This window comes from Danio aesculapii, chromosome 10, assembly GCF_903798145.1.
Source record: "Danio aesculapii chromosome 10, fDanAes4.1, whole genome shotgun sequence".
Lineage (NCBI taxonomy): Eukaryota > Metazoa > Chordata > Actinopteri > Cypriniformes > Danionidae > Danio > Danio aesculapii.
Genome location: NC_079444.1, coordinates 12,604,106 through 12,617,497, shown reverse-complemented (window position 1 = coordinate 12,617,497; position 13,392 = coordinate 12,604,106). Strand labels below are relative to the sequence as shown.

The 13,392-nt window shown below is 37.4% G+C and overlaps 1 protein-coding gene across 2 annotated transcripts in view; it reads left to right on the top strand.

Moving 5' to 3' along the window:
* Positions 1-565: 565 nt before the first annotated feature.
* trim23 (tripartite motif containing 23) overlaps positions 566-13,392 on the top strand; it is a 19,765-nt gene continuing 6,938 nt past the window's right edge. The window contains exons 1-10 of one of the 2 annotated variants that reach the window (XM_056466132.1): positions 566-659; positions 1,622-1,784; positions 1,880-2,001; positions 4,516-4,794; positions 6,859-7,041; positions 7,129-7,344; positions 7,423-7,557; positions 11,314-11,443; positions 12,029-12,139; positions 12,224-12,348. In XM_056466132.1, coding sequence (XP_056322107.1) covers positions 573-659; positions 1,622-1,784; positions 1,880-2,001; positions 4,516-4,794; positions 6,859-7,041; positions 7,129-7,344; positions 7,423-7,557; positions 11,314-11,443; positions 12,029-12,139; positions 12,224-12,348 — 1,551 coding nt within the window. In that variant the 5' untranslated portion in view covers positions 566-572. Of the gene's footprint in view, positions 660-1,621; positions 1,785-1,879; positions 2,002-4,515; positions 4,795-6,855; positions 7,042-7,128; positions 7,345-7,422; positions 7,558-11,313; positions 11,444-12,028; positions 12,140-12,223; positions 12,349-13,392 lie in introns of both variants that reach the window. The other variant, XM_056466131.1, reaches the window with a different exon arrangement.

Genomic DNA, 13,392 nt, shown 5'->3' with positions numbered 1-13,392 from the left:
ATAGTCCCCAGAAAATTACAGTTGGTCAGATAACAAATGTTTTCAATTGTTGTGACTGAAAATTGGTGTTATTGCACCAAATATTGATTTCTTAACTTTCTTAAACTGGTGATGTTTCTTCCAAGTTTATATATGCATATTTTTGTCATTTAGACACATTTTAAATTAATAAAAAATAACAAAAAAGTTTTTAGACATGTTTATTTTCACTTTTAGACAACACAATACAACGTTTTAACTTCAAAAGAGTCAATAAAGCAATATTTGGTGGATTAACGCTAATTTTTTATACAGTATGTATAATTTATTCCGGGCTGTAACATTTGCTGAGCGCGTACTCGCACAGCATTAGCGGAAACAGCTGACGGACTGATCCACTGTCATACATGGGTGACAATGTTACTCGATTGGCATAATTTAATTGAGGTATAATACAAATATTTGCGATAAAGCATTAAAACATAATTTTGGAAGTAAAGTTATTTTTTAAATTACCGTAGGATAGCCTGAAATGACGCTAAGGTAGTATGCCATGTTCACACTAAAGTGTCATTAGATGGTTCAGTCCGAGGATGGCCGCTGCTGTCGGTGTAAATAAACAGGCGTCGATGGATCCGTGTGTGAGACACGGCCGAGGAACTGCCGCTAATGCGGTGAAGGTATGATGCATATGAAATAAATAATTATGCTAGATGTTTATTCAATAACGACCATGTAAGAAACGTTATTTATAACATCTATAGGTGCGTTCAGTGAGATTCTGCAGGGCGTTAGCAGGCTAATGATAGCATCATTCAAAACTGTCATAGCGTTTCTTACATTAAATACAATGTCACACACCCATTTCAAAACTCCCGACACGATTAAAAACAAGTTGTTAGTATTAAAAAAAATGTGTTGTTTTGATAACTGTGCCGTTATTAAATGAGTTGTGCAGAAGGGGTTAGCCGGCAATTTAGCTAAATGATCAACTGGTCCATAGAAAGAGCGTGAACTGCATATCTTCAACTGTTTAATCAATTAACGTTAGCTAGGTTTATATAACTAGAAAGTAATTAGGAGATATATGTATGAATTAGTTGTGGCTGAACACAAGGCAATAGGTCTAAATGTTGCAGTATTAACGAGATACGTCATGCTAGTACCCCCAAGTTTATTATAACATTCTTTAGATATTACATGTTAGCTTTTTATGAACGTACGTATACATTTTGTAATACTAATATAATATAATAATATACTGTTATAATATAAACGTTTTAGAATTGGACTTTATGCTTGATTTTTGTGGAAAAAAGTTCAAATAACAAAATAAATTGTAACAAACTTAAAGCTTAATTGGTGTTTTAAATGAGAAATGAATACTTTAAAATGAAAGATGTGATGGTATTTTCTTTACTATTGTTAAGTGCAAATACCATAGAATCAACATAGTAAAAAATGTGGGATGGGACTAATTGAAGGATTGGATGGTTGTTATTTGCTATTTGAGGACATCATGTACTGTAAGTGAAAGGCCTGACCTGGCCTTTTACAGAAAGAAAATTCGCTAAGAAATGTCTACACAAATAATAATCTGCAACATTTCCTGAAAGAAAGAAATGTTTTTGTTGACTTTAAGGTATTGGAGTGTGGTGTGTGTGAGGATGTCTTTTCACTACAAGGCGATAAGGTACCACGGCTGCTGTTGTGCGGACACACAGTTTGTCACGACTGCTTGACCCGTCTACCTCTTCACGGCAGGGCAGTTCGCTGCCCATTCGACAGACAGGTCACTGAGCTGGGTGAGTTTGCCACTCTGTTCTCTATAATAACAATATAACTCGATATTTAAAAATGTCCATTCTGGGAAGAATCATATTCTTGTTTTGCTCTCCAGGAGACTCTGGTGTTTGGGGCCTGAAGAAGAATTTTGCCTTGTTAGAACTTCTTGAACGGCTACAGAATGGGGCCACTAATCAGTCAGGCATGTCAGAGGATGCACTTCGTGAGATGGGAGAGGTTAGAAGTGTACATTTTAAAACTTTATAATAATTTTTGGTCACACTTTATTTTGATGGTCCGTTTGTTAAATTTAAGTTACATTGCATCTACAGCCAACTAATTCTCTTTAGATTAATAGACTGTTATGTTGGGGTTAGGGTTAGTTTAAGGTGACATGTACTTGCAAAGTTTCTTATAGTCAGATTCTTATTAAGCATACAGTCTACTAATACTCAAATGGACCATCAAAAGTGTTACCTAGTTTTTTTTTTTGTTTAGCAGTATAACTAGAACTGTAAACAAAAACTGAAGAATAAACATGATCTAAAGTGCTGCATTTCAGATTCCATACCATCTTTCCTAAATGGAATTTAAAAGCTCTAAATGAATTTAAAAACAAAATCTTGGCGATGGTTATGGGTTACAGAAACCTCTTTGTCCATTTTGTCCCCCGTTAAACCTTAAACCACACAGTGTATTTTAAAAATGACATTGTTTTATGCTTCTGATAACTAAGTCAGTAGCTGCACAACCACAAACAAGGCAAAATGTGTTTTAAATGCATTCAACATATTTAGACTTTTTTTCACTACAGTGCTTTGGTACAAAAAGTCGCTTTCCTTTTTTATGCGCATGAGTCTGGTAGTGAGAGAGATTTAAGTCAATAATTGTTTTACTTGCAAGTTAAGGATACATCAAAGAAATTTTACTGACTTGAACATGGAATGAAGTGATTTTCTCTTTCATACAGATGATGCCAGTGTATTTTTTTAAGAGACTGTTGTGTTAGCAAGAGGCATGGGATGAAACCGTTTTCAATGTATACTGTGGCTATATCCAACAATATAGCATTCCAGACAGAGAGGGAGATCGCACGAGCGCGCACGTGGTGCTGTGTGTCACTTGTTATAGGCTGTCTGGACTCTGTAGCATCCAGCTGGGTGCTTTTTGGGAGGCATATTTAAATTTACATTCTTCCGTGGCCCAATATGTACCTGCTACGTGTATAGAAATAATGCTGATATGATATATGAAACAAAATCGGTAGTTGGCAATATTGAGTGGATATGTTTGTAAATCTGACTTTGAAAGAGTCAGTGCCTCACCAGCCACAAACCTCACCGTACGTCACTATTTAAGATGGCACTCGTGTCTTATCACAAAGGGGCAAACAAAACTGACATTCAGCATTTACAATCCTTGCACTTACCTGTTATTTCTTTCTTTTGGTAGTACCCAATTTTAACATGAGATTTTAGAAACCAGATCTAAATTTAGCGGGAATGGCCGGGTCGGGTAGAAAATGGGGCAGGGCGGGCCGGGCAGCGGGTGAACAAGGCCTGAGTGGGACTAAAAATTCATTCCCGCGCAGATCTTTACTGTGGTTTGGAAAAGTCAAGGTTTTAAAACCACAAATTTTCTGCTTTACTATTCCTATTGTATATGCAAGTTTGTTTTTTTACATTTTGTTTTAAGTTTTTTAAAACAATAGTATCTCCAGCAGAAAACATCTCCAAACAAGTTAACACAAGAAATCTGTGTTTTTGAAACAAATGAAGACCGCAGAAGTCAATGATTTATTTGAATTAATTAATTGACATGTTTACTGCTCCAAAATATTTAAGACTTCTCAAAATAAAATATATTGTGTTCAAAGGAGGAAAAGTTTTTGTTTTTTACCAAGACATTTAAAAGGAGCATATTTTAGAGGTGTAATTACAAAACCTTAAAACTTAAATTTTTATCCATGATATTTTTAAACCGGCCCATGCCTAGTTTGCAATAATAACATTACCTACTTAATAGATAGTAATGTCTACAAAGGACACAGTCGCTTGTAAACTTAAAGTTGTCTACAGTAGTAAATCTTTTCTCTGTGTGGACATATCCTAGTGTAAGCGTTTACTGCTGAAATTGCTGGTTTGATTCTAAATTTTAGCTTGTTATTTGTTTAGATTGTCTTAAAAATAAAAGTGAATGCTAGGGTAATTGGGTCAAAATGTTTATTCTTTTTTTGGCTTGAACTAAATGAAATTAAATGAATCAAGAAATCAAAAAAAATTAAATGTGAAGCAAACAAGCGTGAACACACTTGACTCTGAAGTCATGTGTGACCAAAAATTCCATTGTTGAAAAAAATAAAAATCCAAACAGTTAAATCAAAGTATGAATGTACTTCGTGTTTAGTATGCTTTATGTTAATTGCACTTTATAAATGTAAGCTGTAGCAATAAATGCAACTTGTACTTTAAAAAATCCAGTAACGATATATCAATTCAATATACAACCTAGCCTCATAATGAGATGCTTTCATGCAAGTTTAAAATGTATGTTTTAAAATTATTTTACTTCATTAATTTTGAAAGTAAATGGTAAACAGTTGATAAACATTAAAATGTTTATTTTGAATTACTTCAGGATAGAACTTTTACAATTATGAAAAAATAACTAAATATCTAAAAAGACCACTTTTTTTGGTTGTAATTTCATTGTAATTTGCAAGGTTTTTTTTTTGTGCCATGTCTTTATCAGTGCATAATCCGCTGTGACGAGGATGAGACTCACACTGCCTCCATGTACTGCACTGTTTGTGCCACGCATCTGTGTGCCGAGTGCTCCCAGCTCACCCACTCCACTCGAACACTGGCAAAGCACCGGCGTGTGCCGCTGGCAGACAAACCCCATGAGAAGATGCTTTGCCCGCAGCACCAGGTGCATGCCATAGAGTTTGTCTGCCTGGAGGACGGCTGCCAGCCTGGACCGCTCATGTGCTGCGTCTGCAAGGAGTATGGGAAGCATCAAGGGCATAAGGTGCAAAGTTCATAACACAATTCAAAATCACCTTAATGTTTAATCCCTCAGTCTATTGCATTTGAAAGCAAGTTAGCATATTCAAACAAAGGTGTTCTACAGGTGCTTTTACAATGTAGATTGTGTCAAAGCAGCTTCATAGTTGGAGTTTTAGTAAATTGAAACTGCTTCAGTCCAGTTTTCATAGTCAAAGTTCAATTTAGTTCAGTTCAGTGTAATGTAAATGTCACTGCTGAAGCCCAAAGAGCAAATTCAATGATGCACAGCTCCACAAGTCCCAAACCAAGCAAGCCAGTGGCGATGAACAAACTTCTCCAATTGACGAATACACACTAGAAACATGCATCCTTGCATGTGCTTGTAAAAATGGCTCACTGCTGATATATTTTAATCACTTTGCAAATTTACCTGTCAGCATACTGCTCTGTTGATTTTGCTGTCTTCAGTGGATTGTTGTTACATCTCATTTTTTTCTGGCATTGTTCAGTGTTGACTGTGATGTGGTGGACAAACTATATTCATATCAACAGGATTCATAAGTCATTTTGCACTCATAATGTACCGGTGACAAATTTTGCATCATGCGCACTGTTTGCATAACCTAGCATACCTGTAAAAACTGAAGTATTGTTTGGACTTTAGGGTTAGATATTAGCTTGAATTCATTGGTTTAGGATTGCTCAGCTGAAACCATAAAAAAATTTGGTCTGCTCCATATACAGTGCATCCGGAAGGTATTCATAGCTCTTCACTTTTTCCACAATTATTTATGTTACAGCCTTATTCCAAAATGTAGACCTCCAAGACAAGATTGTCTAGAGGCACAAGGTTGGGGAAGGTTACAGAATTTTTTTTGCTGCTCTGAAAGTTCCAATGAGCACAGTGGACTCCATCATCCGTAAGTGGAAGATGTTTGGAACCACCAGGACTCTTCCTAGAGCTGGCCGGCCATCTAAGCTGAGTGATCGAGGGAAAAGGGCCTTAGTTAGGGAGGTGATCAATAACCCAATGGTCACGCTGTCTGAGCTCCAGCGTTCTTCTGTGGAGAGAGGAGAACCTTACAGAAGGACAACCATCTGTGCAGCAATCCACCAATCAGGCCTGTATGGTAGAGTGGCCTGATGGAAGCCACTCCCAGCCTGTAATTTGCCAAAAGGCATCTAAAAGACTCTCAGACCATAAGAAACAAAATTCTCTTGTCTGATGAGACTAGATTTGAACTCTTTGGAGTGAATTTTGGAGAAAACCAGGCACCGCTCATCACCAGGCTAATACCATTCCTACAGTGAAGCAAGACGGGGGCAGAATCATGCTGTGGGGATGTTTTTCAGCAGCAGGAACTGGAAGATTAGTCAGGATAGAGGGAGAGATGAATGTAGCAATGTACAGAGACATCCTGAATGAAAACCTGCTTCAGAGTGCTCTTGACCTCAGACTGGGGTGACAGTTCATCTTCCAGCAGGACAATGACACAAAGCACACTGCCAAAATATCAATGGAGTGGCTTGACACCTCGATGAATGTCCTTGAGTGGCCCAGCCAGAGCCCAGATCCAAATCCTATTGAACATCTCTGGAGAGATCTGAAAATGGCTGTACACCGTCGCTTCCCATCCAACCTGATAGAGCTTGAGAGGTACTGCAAAGAGGAATGGGCAAAAATTCCCAAAGACAGGTGTGCCAAGCTTGCGGCATCATATTCAAAAAGACTTGAGGCTGTAATTGCTGCCAAAGGTGCATCAACAAAGTATTGCGCAAAGGCTGTGAATACTTTTGTACATGTGATTTTTCAGGTTTTTTATTTAAAAAATTGCAACAATTAAAAAAAAATTCACATAGTCATTTTGGGGTATTGTGTGTGGAATTTTGAGGAAATAAATGAATTGAATCCATTTTGAAATAAGGCTGTAACATACAAAAATGTGCAAAAAGTGAAGCGCTATGAATACTTTCTGGATGCACTGTAATATATGTATAAATCTTATCACATACTTTGTGAAAAATAAAACTTAATAAATAAAATATTAATAAAAATGAATACACCAATCTTTCCTTTTCAAAGCAGCATGCTGTACTAGAGGCTGAAGCCAACCAGATTCGAGCATCTATCCTGGATATGGCGCACTGCATTCGCACGTTCACAGAGGAAGTATCGGAGTACTCCAGGAAACTAGTGGGCATCGTGCAGCAGATTGAAGGAGGAGAGCAGATTGTGGAGGACAGCATGGGCATGGCTCACACTGAACATGTATGCATACGGTTTTAGGTATTCATAGTCTTTTTCTTAATGCATTTACATCAGTTTTCAGTAAATTTCTCGTTGGTTTCCACACAGGTTCCAGGAACTGCAGAAAGCGCCCGGTCTTGCGTGCGTGCCTACTTTGCAGATCTGCACGAGACACTGTGTCGCCAAGAGGAGATGGCTCTGAGCGTGGTGGATGCACACGTCCGAGAAAGGCTGATCTGGCTTCGCCAGCAGCAAGAGGATATGACCATACTGCTGTCTCAGGTGTCCACAGCCTGCCTGCACTGCGAGAAAACACTGCAGCAGGTACAAACTAAGTCATGACACACAATCAGCTTGATCAAAAGATCAGGAATTTGAGTTTGTTTGTTGTTTTTGTGCTAGGATGATTGCAGAGTGGTTTTGGCGAAACAGGAGATCAACCGGCTGCTGGAGACGCTGCAGAAACAGCAGCAGCAGTTTACGGAGCTGGCCGATCACATTCAGCTGGATGCAGGCATCCCTGTTACTTTCACTAAGGTACTGTGGATCAAATAGATCCTCGTTGAGAGAAAAAGAAATGCATGTTACTGTAAGTGATGTTTTATCATTTAATTTATAAACTTAAAAAATAGAGGGTGACATGGTGGCGCAGTGGGTAGCGCTTTCGCCTCACAGCAAGAAGGTTGCTCGTTCGAGCCCCGGCTGTGTCAATTGGCATTTCTGTGTGGAGTTTGCATGTTCTCCCCGTGTTCGCGTGTTTCCTCCAGGTGCTCCGGTTTCCCTGACAGTCCAAAGAAATGCGCTATAGGTGAATTAAATAAGCTAATTATGGCTGTATATGTTTGGGTGTGAATGCAAGAGTGTATAGGTGTTTCCCAGTACTGGGTTACGGCTGAAAGTGCATCCGCTGCATAAAACATATGCTGGATAAGTTGGCGGTTCATTCCGCTGTGGCAACCCCTTATTAATAAAGGGACTAAGCTGAAAAGAAAAATAATGAATAAACTTAAAAAATAGCTTAATGGCATTTGTAGCTCTATAGCAGGGATTCCGACACTTTTTCAGTATGCGAGCTACTTAGTAATTTTTTTAATCAAAATGACCCACCTAATATAAAAATGCAAAACCTATATATATATTTATGAACGTATTGAGAATCCTGTAGATTTTCTTTTGCGTCAAAATGAGCTAAATCCACCAGTGCTTTTTATGCAAACCCCTCTAAATCCACCTATCGGGACAAGACGGTGTATTTAGTTGGAAAATTACCAAAGATGCAATTAGAAATTATTTTTTCAAACATAAAACACATACACAATCCACCTGAAGTTAAAAATATGTCTGTCAAGTAAGTCCATTTTCCATTAATATAAATAGCTTATCAGACTCTAGGTAATAGATAGTAGGCTAATATACATGTATAGTTTTATGATTATTTATCTTTTTAAAATGGCTTACATTAGCAGATAAATCCCAAGGTGGGCCTACTGGGCAATAAGGGGGTTGTCTCACAGACAGTTTTAGAAGCTGTCATTCATTCATTCATACTCAAGGTCTTGGTCTCTTTTTCGTCTCTTGTTTATCCTCATAGTATCCATGTGGGATAAAAGAAAGGCATTTTAACTTTGTCTTTCGTGAAACGCTGTTGCCGTTTAATGTATAGAAGATCTGCCTCATTAAAAGTAGCATCGCTGCGCAAAAAACATTATAAATGCATGATACACTTCCGACTGCTCGGATGTGGAATATGTCTCCTCATAAAAGCCGGCATAACAGCGCCCTGCTACATTGAAAACATATGATTCGATTTGCGCCTTGTGATTGGTTCTTAGGATATAGCGCCTTTTGCTGTCAAAGGCAAGTGGCGTTTAGCAGCTTTTGCATACAAACTGTTATTTCTGAATGCACTGACACTGTGATTTAGATGATTTAAAGCAAATCTATTTGTTGATGGTGTACTACGTGCCTACAGCATTCACTCAATGTCATTAGCTAATTTTTGGCGAAAGTGGCGTTTAGCATCTGAACTCTTCATATATAGATGTACCTTGCATAACTGCATGAACCCATATTGTGCAATAGCCTACAACTCTACATACAGTATTTTAGTCATAACCTTACTCTGTAGACTTGCACTGAATGAAATCAGCAAGGGAAGCATAGTCCGAACAGTAGCTGTTGATAGCCAGCTTCAAGCACACTACCAAATGAACATCAGTCATGGTGGATCAATATTTGTACCTAACTGTGGCAACCTCACACTTGGCAAAGTTGTCGTGGTTTTACGTGCATGCGTGGTTACCCACGTGTCAGAAAAGGTCTGATATCAGACTGGGTGCCCTGTTTGTCAATCAAGCGACAAATTTCAGTGAGGATGGATGATAGGCTGATGTCTATTTTTTTGAATGCCATGCAATCTACCCACGCTACCTTTGCGATCGACCAGTAGATTGCGATTGACGTATTGGGCACCCCTGCTCTATGGCATTTGTTTAAAAACTGCAGTCTAATGCACTTTTATATAAATCAACATTATTTATTTATAATTAACTAAAACAAAATATTAAATAAATATTAAAGCTAATAAAAAATGAAATGGAAATGTTTCAGCTAGTTGCCAAGGAAATATTTGAAACTAAAATAAGCATTTAGAAAAACCATATAGTCCTAAGGATGAAAAAAACGAGACCCTGGGAGACAGGAACAAAATTGTTGGTACCGTTCTGTTTTATGCAGGTCAGTTTCATTAGTTTTCCTTTTTAAATACTTATTCTGTTGAAGCTAAATTTGAAAAAAAAATTTCATTAGTTTAATTTCATTTTTACTTTAATCATTTTTTTTTTTTTATTTCAGGTTCAAGAGTTCACACTTAGCTCACGATTTATACATAGCTTGTTTGGCGTGCTGTCCCGGGAGAGAGCCCTGAGCTCAAGGTATCCTCGAGCCCAGGGCTCCCTCCTTTCACAGGGCGAGGGGAGACTGAGCTCAGGTCGATCTGAAACTCCCCCGCTGCTGAGGCCAAGGTGAACTTCCTGAGAGTAAGACATTAGAAAAAGATTTAGGCTTATTTTATCAATAATATAGAGCACATTTGCATGGTGGGAGGAAACCAGGGAACCCGGGGGAAACCCACACGGAGAACATGCAAACTCCGCACAGAAACACCAGATGGCCTAGTGAAGACCCAACGCCATTGGTATTCTTGCTGTGAGGCAAACGTGCTAGTCATTAGGCCACCGTGCCGTCCATTCTTGATAAAGGTGGAAGAAGGGGAGGAGGGGGGTTTCTTCCAGACGAAGATAGTTGTAGAGAGGAAATGAGGATATATATAGTGACTTGGGATCCTTTGATTGGAGGATCATGATTAGCTAATGTGGACCAGCTGGGTCAATCATGAGCACATGCTCCTCTCGAAATTAGTTTAACATTTAAACTTCACTTATTTTATTGACAGTCTGCTGTGGGTTTTCTTTCTTTAATAGAAGGGTACCAACAATTTTGCCCACGTTTGTACATAAACTGACTAAAACTTTAATGTAAACAAAATGTAAACACTAATACAACCTGTTAATAAAAATATAATAAAAAAAAAACGTAAAAATGTGCAAAAGACAACAATATTGTTTGTAAACTAGCTATCTAAGCATTTCCAATTAATGTCTCATCCAGCCAAGTTTGTGCTATTGGAAGTTATTGAATGAGTTATTCCATGTTCACATGATTCGTTCCTGCCTGACATGATAATTATGTAATGGATAATCAACAGCGTGAAAGGAGTTTAAATGTAAGTGGAGTCAAAGAACCACTCAACACAAAACTAAGGCAATCTGTTGATTATCCCACTTATTCTATGGTCGTTTGCTCAGTTGTAAACGAGTTAAAACAAATTTAGCTTTTTTTTAAGCTCAATATTTCACAGAATTTTTTTTATCAGTTATGGCATGTTAGATCTCCTAGTCTTCACTTTTGAATCAGCCAGAAGCAAATAGCAAGGGAGATCGTGTCTGTGTGTGCAAATGGCAAGGGCATATCTAATACCTCATAAAGTGTATTAACTACCTGCAAATATTTTTGAACATGTTGTGAGTTGGTTGATCAACATCGGCTGTCTAATGATGCACAGGTGCGTATACATGGACATTTTATTTTGTTTAAATGTCCAATCCAAATTGAAATCCACCATATAAATACTTTAATCAGAATAAAAATGCTCAAATCTAATGAAATTGTAATCTGTTTGAGAGGGGTTGGTGTTATGATATTTTAATAAAGGAGCTGCTCTGCTTTTTCCAGGACAACCGTGTGCACATTGGCCCAAAGATGGAGATTCGAGTTGTGACTTTGGGTTTAGACGGAGCTGGCAAAACTACTATTCTCTTCAAACTGAAGCAGGATGAGTTTATGCAGCCCATACCAACCATAGGTATTAATATCTTACTGCTATACATGAACAAACATGCATTTACAGTTGAAGTCAAAATTATTCGCCCTCCTGTGAATGTTTTCTTTTTCAAATATTTCCCAAATGAAGTTTAACAGAGCAAGGAATTTTTTATAATATTTTTTCTTCTGGAGAAAGTATTATTTGTTTTATATCGGCTAGAATAAAAGCAGTTTTATTTATTTTTTAAAACCGTTTTAAGGATCATATAATTAGCCTTCTTAAGCAATATATTTTTTCCATTGTTTACAAAATCTTTTATACAGTGATTTGCTTATTTACCCTAACTTGCCTAATTAACCTAGTTAAGCCTTTAAATGTCACTTTAAGCTAAATACTAGAGTCTTGAAAAATGTCTAGTTAAATATGATTTACTGTCATCATGGAAAATATTTTTAAAAATCTGTAATTAGAAATTAGTTATTAAAACTATTATGTTTAGAAATGTGTTGAGAAATATCTCCTTCCCATTAAACAGAAATTGGGGAAAAAAATATAGAGGAGGGCTAATCATACTGACTTTAACTGTATATCTGGATAATAAATGATCCTCTCTCTCTTTTGTAGGTTTTAATGTAGAAACCGTTGAGTACAAAAACCTGAAATTCACTATCTGGGACGTGGGTGGAAAGCATAAACTGCGCCCACTGTGGAAACACTACTATCTGAACACACAAGGTAATGCCCTGCTTATATTCTTGCAGTGTTTATTGTGGATATGTTCCTAAGGCAATTCATAGATTAATTCGTTTTGTCTTTCAGCGGTGGTGTTTGTTATTGACAGCTGTCACCGAGACCGGCTGATGGAGTCTCACAGTGAGCTGGCCAAACTGCTGACGGAGAAAGAGCTCAGAGATGCCCTGCTGCTCATTTTCGCCAACAAACAGGTGAGAGATGTCAAATCCTGAAGCTCTTCTCTTTTGCTGTAACTTCATATTTTGTGCTTTCTTTTTGTGTCCTGATTTGATGGATGGATCAAGTGTATATTTCGCACCCTTTTGTCATTTGTACATATTGTATTCATAAACTATAATTAGCTGAAATGTGTACATTTAAAAAAAACATGTTTAAGTTCAGCAAATAATACAAATATATTTTTGGAGAATTTTTTTCAAATTTAGTTTTTAGATTTTGAGAGGTTGGTTCTGTTTTAATGTACCCAAATCAAATTAAGAATTGAAAAAAATCTGTGTATATCAGTGTTTTCTCTAGGATTTTTTCCAGCTGTGAAGGCAGACTTTTTACACAGATCTTTCAACTACCTATGGCGTTATTTCAGTGTCAAATGGCGTGAGCGCAGTTTTACAACTCGACATCGCATTCATGTAGTACAAGCATGCAAATCTCGTTGCTTGCGTGCCGATTTCCTGTGTTCTTGCACACCCTTAAATATATATGCTGCTGAAGTGGGATTTAGAGTATTTGTATTTTGAGTATTGCTGCATCCCAATTCGCATACTTGTACTACTCCCTAAAACTAGGCACTTCTTTTGTGTAGGAAAAGTACACACTTTTGAGTGTGTAACAGAAGAGTATGCAAGCTTCTGGGACATACTATTTCCTCATTAACAGATTGTTATGTTGCTTAGTTACGAGCCCTGTCAATCATCCACACATCATCCACATTTCTTTCATATCTATTTCCTACCTTATTGGAGAAGCAGCAGCAGCAGGTTAATCTCCCATTCACGAGTCTTTCATGCAGAGAAATCTCCTCAGGTGTTTGGATAATTCTGCATTCAGACATTAATGTCCAAACACGTCTTTATATAAGTTCAGTATTGTTGTTGCAGATGAAATATAACACAGAAAACGCGATTGAAATGTGTTCCAGTGGGCTAGGTATTAATTAACCGGAAATAGTAAACCATCCGGGAACCTTTGGCATACTCTTTTTTTTTTTTTTTTTTTTTTTTTTTTTTTTTTTTTTT